This window comes from Hibiscus syriacus, unplaced genomic scaffold (genome assembly GCF_006381635.1).
Source record: "Hibiscus syriacus cultivar Baekdansim isolate YM2019G1 unplaced genomic scaffold, ASM638163v2 tig00117016_pilon, whole genome shotgun sequence".
NCBI lineage: Eukaryota > Viridiplantae > Streptophyta > Magnoliopsida > Malvales > Malvaceae > Hibiscus > Hibiscus syriacus.
In genome coordinates this window covers 2,214,700-2,222,446 of record NW_024063525.1, presented here as the reverse complement: position 1 = coordinate 2,222,446, position 7,747 = coordinate 2,214,700, and the positions used below count along the sequence as shown (strand labels likewise).

General features: G+C 33.5%; 2 protein-coding genes across 2 annotated transcripts; both read right to left on the bottom strand.

Moving 5' to 3' along the window:
* Nucleotides 1–472: 472 nt before the first annotated feature.
* On the bottom strand, nucleotides 473–1,189 carry LOC120195608 (chaperone protein dnaJ A6, chloroplastic-like). The gene is made up of 2 exons (XM_039197579.1): nucleotides 682–1,189; nucleotides 473–639 (listed from the first exon to the last, which is right to left on the bottom strand). Exons 1-2 carry the CDS (start codon nucleotides 1,187–1,189, stop codon nucleotides 473–475), a joined length of 675 nt encoding a protein of 224 aa, XP_039053510.1.
* Nucleotides 547–5,434, bottom strand: LOC120195461 (chaperone protein dnaJ A6, chloroplastic-like). The gene is made up of 8 exons (XM_039197482.1): nucleotides 5,327–5,434; nucleotides 4,317–4,480; nucleotides 3,784–3,931; nucleotides 3,585–3,642; nucleotides 2,914–2,956; nucleotides 1,784–1,832; nucleotides 1,595–1,675; nucleotides 547–1,498 (listed from the first exon to the last, which is right to left on the bottom strand). Exons 2-8 carry the CDS (start codon nucleotides 4,421–4,423, stop codon nucleotides 1,412–1,414), a joined length of 573 nt encoding a protein of 190 aa, XP_039053413.1. The 5' UTR covers nucleotides 4,424–4,480; nucleotides 5,327–5,434; the 3' UTR covers nucleotides 547–1,411.
* Nucleotides 5,435–7,747: the final 2,313 nt, after the last annotated feature.

Genomic DNA, 7,747 nt, shown 5'->3' with positions numbered 1-7,747 from the left:
AAAAAAACTACCTATTAAACTTATCATCCACCAAAGAAAACTAACATCAGATTCAAAATTAAAAAAATATAGTTTAAAATATTAATTAAGTTTTAAAAATCTTGATCAATAAAATTTAAATATTATCATTGTAATTTCAATGTAAGAAACAAATTAAATATTAAACTCTACCTATACATTCAATAACTATATAAATACTAAATATACACGCAACTTACAATTGTTATTTGAAAGGTATAAATTAGCTGGGGCTAATCCAAACGAACGAGAGAAGTTTTTTCATCATTCATTCATAATATTTTAATAAAAGAGAGACAAAATTGAAGGGTAACATTGTTACCCAAATTATAGTTCAATCTCAGAGAATTGCTAATAAAAGACTGCAATCACAGAGGAATTTATCTATTCTTACACCTCACTGTTTCCATCGAGATTCATTTATATGGGACAACTATCACAATATAATCTTACCTTACCTATCACTCCAAATTTTAGCCGCTTTCAGCTTTCCTACTTCATGCATTTTCAGAACATCAAAATGTGTTCGCATGAACTGGTAGTTCCAACTTCGGAAGCCGCAGATACCGGACAGATAATACGATTTCCGGGGCAAATAGCACCTAATATCAGTGTATTCACCTGAAAGACCCAGAAACTATCTCCTACTGCTTGCTGTCTTACCCTTGCTTAAGTCAGCAAGTTCCTCAATAAGCTTCTTCTCTTCACTGCTCAGTCTTTTTGGAATTTCAACTTGGACACGGACCACCTGATCACCCCTCGTGTTGGTTTTATTTAGAACAGGAACACCTTTCTTGGCCATTACAAGGGTGTTGTTCGGCTGGGTTCCGGCTGGTATCTTCAAATCAACCATACCATTTACAGTTGGAACCTTGATTGTTGTTCCCAGTATTGCATCTATATATGACACCTTGCAGGTGTACAATATGTTGGTATCATCACGTTTTAGGACAGGGTCTGGGATTACTTCAATGACTACAAATAGATCACCCGGGGACCTACCTTTCCTTCCAGCATTTCCTTCTGACCGGACCCTTAAACGGCTACCAGAGTCCACACCAGCCGGCACTTTCAAACTAATCCTCTTCGTTCTCCTTACCCGCCCATCACCATAACATGTATTGCATGGGGTAGAAATTTCCCCTGCCCCGCCACACGAAGTGCATGTCATTACCTGCTGGAAAACGCCCAGTGGAGTCCTTGCAGATAAGATAACCTGGTCTTGACCACCACATGTGGTACATTTGGACGGTGTTGTTCCAGGTTTTGCACCAGAACCATTGCAAGTTCCGCAGCTTTCTAGTCGGTTTATCTCGATTTCTTTCTCAACTCCGAACACTGCTTCCTTAAAATTCAATAATAGACTGTAATATTCATCCTGCCCATCAACAGCTCAATTCCTGGAACTTTGTCCGCCCATGCCCATGCCACCCATGCCTTCAAATAGCGACTCAAACAGATCAAAAGGATTGCTGAAATCCTGTCAAAGCAAACATGCCATCAATGCTGAATGAAATATAGAGAAATATAATTTTGAAATGAATGATCTTATTCAGCATCAGTAGAATTAACTTACTCCCATTCCCATACCAGCACCTTTATGTCCAGCCTCCCCATATTTGTCGTATAGAGATCGCTTCTCATCATCCGACAATACCTAAGCAATATAATGCACCTCAAAGACTAGATAAGCACAGGGATTAAGAACTGGTTGCGTTTTACACATCCAAAAGAAACCATAATAAGCAAGACATAATATTCTTACCTCATATGCATTGCTAATTTCCTTGAACTTTGTCTCTGCTCCTGGATCTCTGCAGAATATTATATGATGATGAGAAAGGTGGGGGAAGCATTATTGTTCGAGCATACGTGAGTTAAAGAAGATATTTTAACTAGCAACACAAAATGAAAACAAACTTTCAAGAAAAAGTACTTGTGAGTCAGAGATTTTCCAAATACTGCTCTACACTCTTCATTTCAGCAATTAATTCTACGAATATAAGAACAAAACTCAACAAACACCTAAATTGGGAAATTTATGACTACTATTCCATTCTCTTTCTTTCAACAATCACATTCTCTAAGACCTCATTTTGGATAGATTTTATTTGAGCCCCTGCTTGAAATAGACAGACATCCCTTCGGCGCTTTTCTATTGAAAAGGTTATTAGCCAACTTCAAATACTCAAACCAGAGAGTGTGTGCTACATCAACAGAAATCATCACAGTTGATTCCTCCATCCTAAGATGAGGATAGTACAATGAAAATAAGTGGATGTTGACCCATCTCATTAACATGATCTCCCAGGGAATTCGAAATTTCTAACCTGCCTAAGAAACGGTGTCATGCAAGAACTAATGAAACCCATTTCCCAGAACCCAGCAAGGAAGTTAATTTCTATTGTTTGACCAGAATAAGAGAATACATTTTTATGATCATTGTGGTCGCTTCTACATTAAACAACTTGTAACGCCACTAGATCTAAAAATGGGAAAGAAAAAAACATAGTAGAATAATTAGAAACTTTGATGATTCTCAGAGACTAACCAACACCACATGGCCCAAAATATTCACACAGGTTTTCTCATATGGGTCAATATAGCCAATTCAGATGTGAATTGTCATCTATTTATTTCTTCTGAGATTAACTTTCAGTGAGCAGATTGTTGCCAATCTAAATCTGATATTCAGATTGCATCACATCAAATCCCAGAAAATCCAGATGACCAGAGCTTGCTGATATAATCATGTCATGTTTTTATCTGAACCACATCAAATTGAAGTTCAAGTTTACTAGCACTTCACATCACACATAAATATAATGAAATATATAAAAATGTGATAAACACAACAATAAATAGGAGGCAAGAGATATAAGGTTATCAACTGACTTGTTCACATCCGGATGGTAACTTCGAGCAAGCTTGAGATAAGCTGAAAAAACCAACAGATTTAAAAACTGTAAGATAATATAATATGGAAGACAAAAGCAGGAAGTAATCATGGAAAAAAATTGAAGCTCCAATCAAAGGAGGACAACCACAAAATTTCCTTCAGATAGTTGAAACACCTAAAATCTTTTCATTAGCAGAGACCATGAATGTGAATACCACCAAATGTTAACTATCCTGGTTGATCCATTGTCTTATTCTTTCTTAAAGTTGCAAGAGTTCCTTTTATTCTCCTTGTAAATGTGCACCTTGATGTAACCCGACCAAAATATGATGAGACTTTTTCAATTTTTATACATGCTCACTGTGTACTTAGTTATATCCTAAAATTTGTCTTAACTTCACTTCACATCAATCCACACTTTCTAAATTCTCTTTTATTTATGGTATTAACACCTACCCTCCCTTAAAATTAAAGCTTGTGCAATAGTGTTTTACGACTTTACATGCAGAAACCCTTAAATCCTGGGTAAACTTAACTTCATTTAGTTGAAAAATCATAAATAAGAATGTAAACTAGCAAACAAAAATAAGAACATAAATGCAGCAAAGAAAATTATATAAGCAATAATTAGAAGAGTCACTGAACAAGTTCTGCTAACTCAGCTAACCACTTTTGATTTCAGATTTACTTGCATTTCTCGACGCACCAAGGACAGTGTAATAATCCTGCTCAAAATGTATAATTAAGTCATTAAAAACCATTAAAGCCTATTTTCAACCCGAAAAAATTACAACACAACACCAAAAAAAACCAAACAAAAACAAAAGAAAAGAAAAGAAAAAAAATTGGAAGTAGTTTACACTCACAGTTTCACCTCTAACAATGAACCATGCTCCCCTACGATGATGTGATGTTTGAGATGGCCTCATAAATGATAACAACGGTAAGGAATCACGTGAAAACAAGCCTGAATTTGATGATCCCATTCCCAAACAACTCATTGTACTTGTGACTCTGCATAAGAGCAATAAACACCAAAATGATGATTCCATGATTACCAACAAATAGACTATAATGGTTAGAGGTAAAACATCACATTTTTTCACAGGTCTCTCTTTAATCAACTATCAAGTATCAACAAACATAAATACAGTCTAAACAAAAAGAGTAACTACAAAGGGGGTATATCTGCCCAGCTAACCATTATGTTCACCAATATGCCATGCATCAAATTCACAAATTCAAATGAATGCTAGTGCAGGAACCAAAACTAGCAAGTAGTAATGAGACTGCAAATTCAGTAATTCCAAATCCACATAAAGGTCTAGAAGGAAATAAGTGCAGTCTGATGATAAAATTCCCTTTCTATATATGCAAAAGAGTTAAGTAGAAAACTTACCCCAATCTGGCTGTCATTATTCGGTTTGGGACATAAGGATGTATTGCAAATTGAGGACGAATACTCCACTGGGCACCGAATGTACTTCCACATGGTATAATGGCCATCCAATATGAGGATAGAGAACCTGAACTCAAACTTTATGCTGAATGACCGTTAGCAGGCTGAAATAGATGAAACATATATGAAACTCGATTGATTGACATCACAATAAAATGACCAAACTGAGTCCGTCACAAAAAGTAAATGAAAAGAAATAATATGACTTTCATTTCATCCATCAATGATTTAATATAAAATTATACCAATCAAAATAAATTCCAGAATACAGAAGTTGTACTAATAACCACTGCTCAAACCAACTCAAACAATTATAATATATATGTAGTAAGAGCGAATAAAATAAACTGGAAACTAGTTTCGGCAAAACTTCACTTACCAGTTACCACTGACCCTAGAAACAAAAGCATTGATTTGGTCGGCATTAAACACTTCTTATTCACTAGTTCAAGGCCAATTAACATTTCTTTCAGAATTAATGCCTTCAAAAGTTAGTTTTGGTTTAGTTAGGTAGCATCAACCTTTCCTTGAGGATTTCAACTACCAACCCTTTCTGAAACACATTTCTCGCCGAGCTATTCCTATTAACTAATCCACAAAACCATTTTTCTTCCTTCTGTGGCAAAAAGAAAGATTTTTTAACATGTTCTTTTTTTTAAAAAAAAACACACTTAATCAAAAGCTAACCAAAGTACTCCAAAATTCCTATCCACCGGGGTTAACTATCCACCACCCAGAAATCAAAACTGTCTATAACAATAAATCCAATAATAAAACACATGAAATTTCAAAAACTAGAGACCAGATAATTGATATAAGATTAAAATTTTCAACATGTATGCCATACTTCTAGAACTAAAGTAAATTGGTATATCGATTCGGGGAGGGGGGAAATTAAAATAGAAACGGAGAATTTAAATGTAAATTACGGAGAAGGGAAAGGAGCAAACCTTGTTTGGCTCCTAAGCGATTTGCTCTCACTGAAAAGGAACAGAGAAATGATGAGGTTAGCTTAGCGCCTCTGAATATAGAGTTTTAGTTGGCTGATTTTCTTGGTGGGTTGGTCTCAACTTGCAACCTATATTTTCCACCGTAAGATTGAAATAAAATTGAAATTTTGTTATTTTGTTCCTTCCGATTTTATAAAGTAACTATATTTTCGTCTTGAATAAAATAATTTTTAAAAATTTATAATTTTTATTATAAATTATTGGTTAAATTATTTGTTAAGTATCTAAACTATCAATTTTGGTCTGTCTTAGTATTTAAACTTTCATTTTTTTCAAAAACATACATAAAGTTTAGTTTTTGTTTCATTTTAGTACCTCATTCCAAATTTTACGTTAAATTTTGAAAAAATTTGAAAGTTTAGGTACTAAAACGGACCAAAACTGATAGTTTAAATACTAAACGCGTTAAATTTTTAACCCTATGGTACTAAAATGAAACAAAAACTAAACGTTAGGTATGATTTTGAAAAAATTGAAAGTTTAGGTATTAAAACGAACCAAAAATGATATTTCAGGTACTAAATATATATTTTATCGTAAACTATTTTGAGGGTTAATTATACAAATGGTCCTCAATTATAAGGCATTGCCTAATTGAATTCTTTAACTATTAAAAGTTACAAAATAGTCTCTCGAATATAGTGTACTATTTTCTTAAATCCTCCGACTATTAAAAGTTACAAAATAGTCACCCAACTATTAATATGTTTCAAACTCATACTTTTTCGTTAAAAAGTTAACGGCCATTTGAGCTAAACATTAACCTGCTAAGTAGGATATGATAAAATCATAATTAATGATGTTCATTGTTATCGTTGTTGCTTTCAATCATTAGTTCAATGATACAATGTAAACAGAGAATCGATCGACAAAATATAACTCAAACAATTTTGAGATCAGATTTTATTGTAATGTCAACATGAAAATTTAGAAACAAAAAGTTATTAAAAATATTTTTTTTCATCACTTGATTTAATTTAACAAAATATTAAAAGTTTGACTTTCAATGGTCTAGGGTAGGCTAGTGCTAAGATAATGGTTTAAGAAAAAAAAAGGTTATATGGGGTATTAAAAAATATTTTTCGGTGAAATAAATAGTGTATGGGAAGCCGCTCAGAGCATCTGACTTTTCGAAAAGTCGATCGAAGCATTTGGCATCTTCAAAAAGTCATTCGAAGCACCTGATATCTTCGAGCTCTTCATTTCCGTCAACAAAATCTTTGTTTTTTTGACAAATCAACCCTCTGTTGTAGTTGCTGAAGACGCCAAGTGTTCCGGCTGACTTCCCGATGATACCAAGTTCTTTGGCCAACTTCCTCCTACACTATTCATTTTTCACCCTACTTAAGAAAATAATTTTTTCAATACCCATATAAACCATTTTTTAAACCTTCGTCCATTCAATTTTACTAGTAAGAGTATATATTGTCCTGTCAATCGTCGAGTAAAGTTAAAAGTTCATCCATTTGTACAGTGTGATCTCCACCATTTGAGTATTTTTAAAGTATAATATTAAAATAAGACCTCAACATTTGTTTCAATAGTTATCTTTTATATATTTTTAAAGCATTTTAACTCTCAACGTTTTAATTTTTTTTATCAAAATGGTTCTAATAGATAGAAACAGTTAATTGATTAACGGTTAATACATGTCACTAATATGACATTTCTCCATGTGTTTAACTACTAACATGACATGTGACATGTCACCTAAGGTGATGACATGGCATATGACACAATAACAATTAAGCACATGAAAAAAAACATTACATCAGCAGCACACATTGATCGTTAGTCAACTAACGCGGCTTCCATTCAACAAGAAATTCTTTCAACCAAAGTTAAAACTTTGAGGGATTAAAAATGCTACAAAAAGAAAGGGTTAGAATCATTGTTCTGATAAATGTTGGAGCTAATTTTGATATTAATTTTTTTTCTAAAATTTAATGCTGAAGTCGGTTCTGATAAGTTGTGGTAGTGTGTTTGGAGATCAATTAGATAGTATATTAGTTTTAATTTGAGAACGTTTGGGTGTTAATGAAGTTGAGTTGCAAGGTAGTATTTGTCATTGTTGGTAAAATTGACAGCTACAAACGAGGTATTATAACTGACTGAAAAATATTAAATAAAATATTTAAACAAAGAATCGATTAACTATGTCATGAACCACTGCCTTAGTAGTAAATTCGTCTTGATGTGTGTAATTGCTACAATGGACGAATAGTCCCTCAAGGTTAGTACAACTCTTCAAATTTTGTACACCCGAAAGATAGAGTAGACTCTGGTGGTACTGATGTTTTCTCAACTCAAGATGACACTCCATAAGAGTGTTTCTATATCAAACAATTATTTTGGGATATA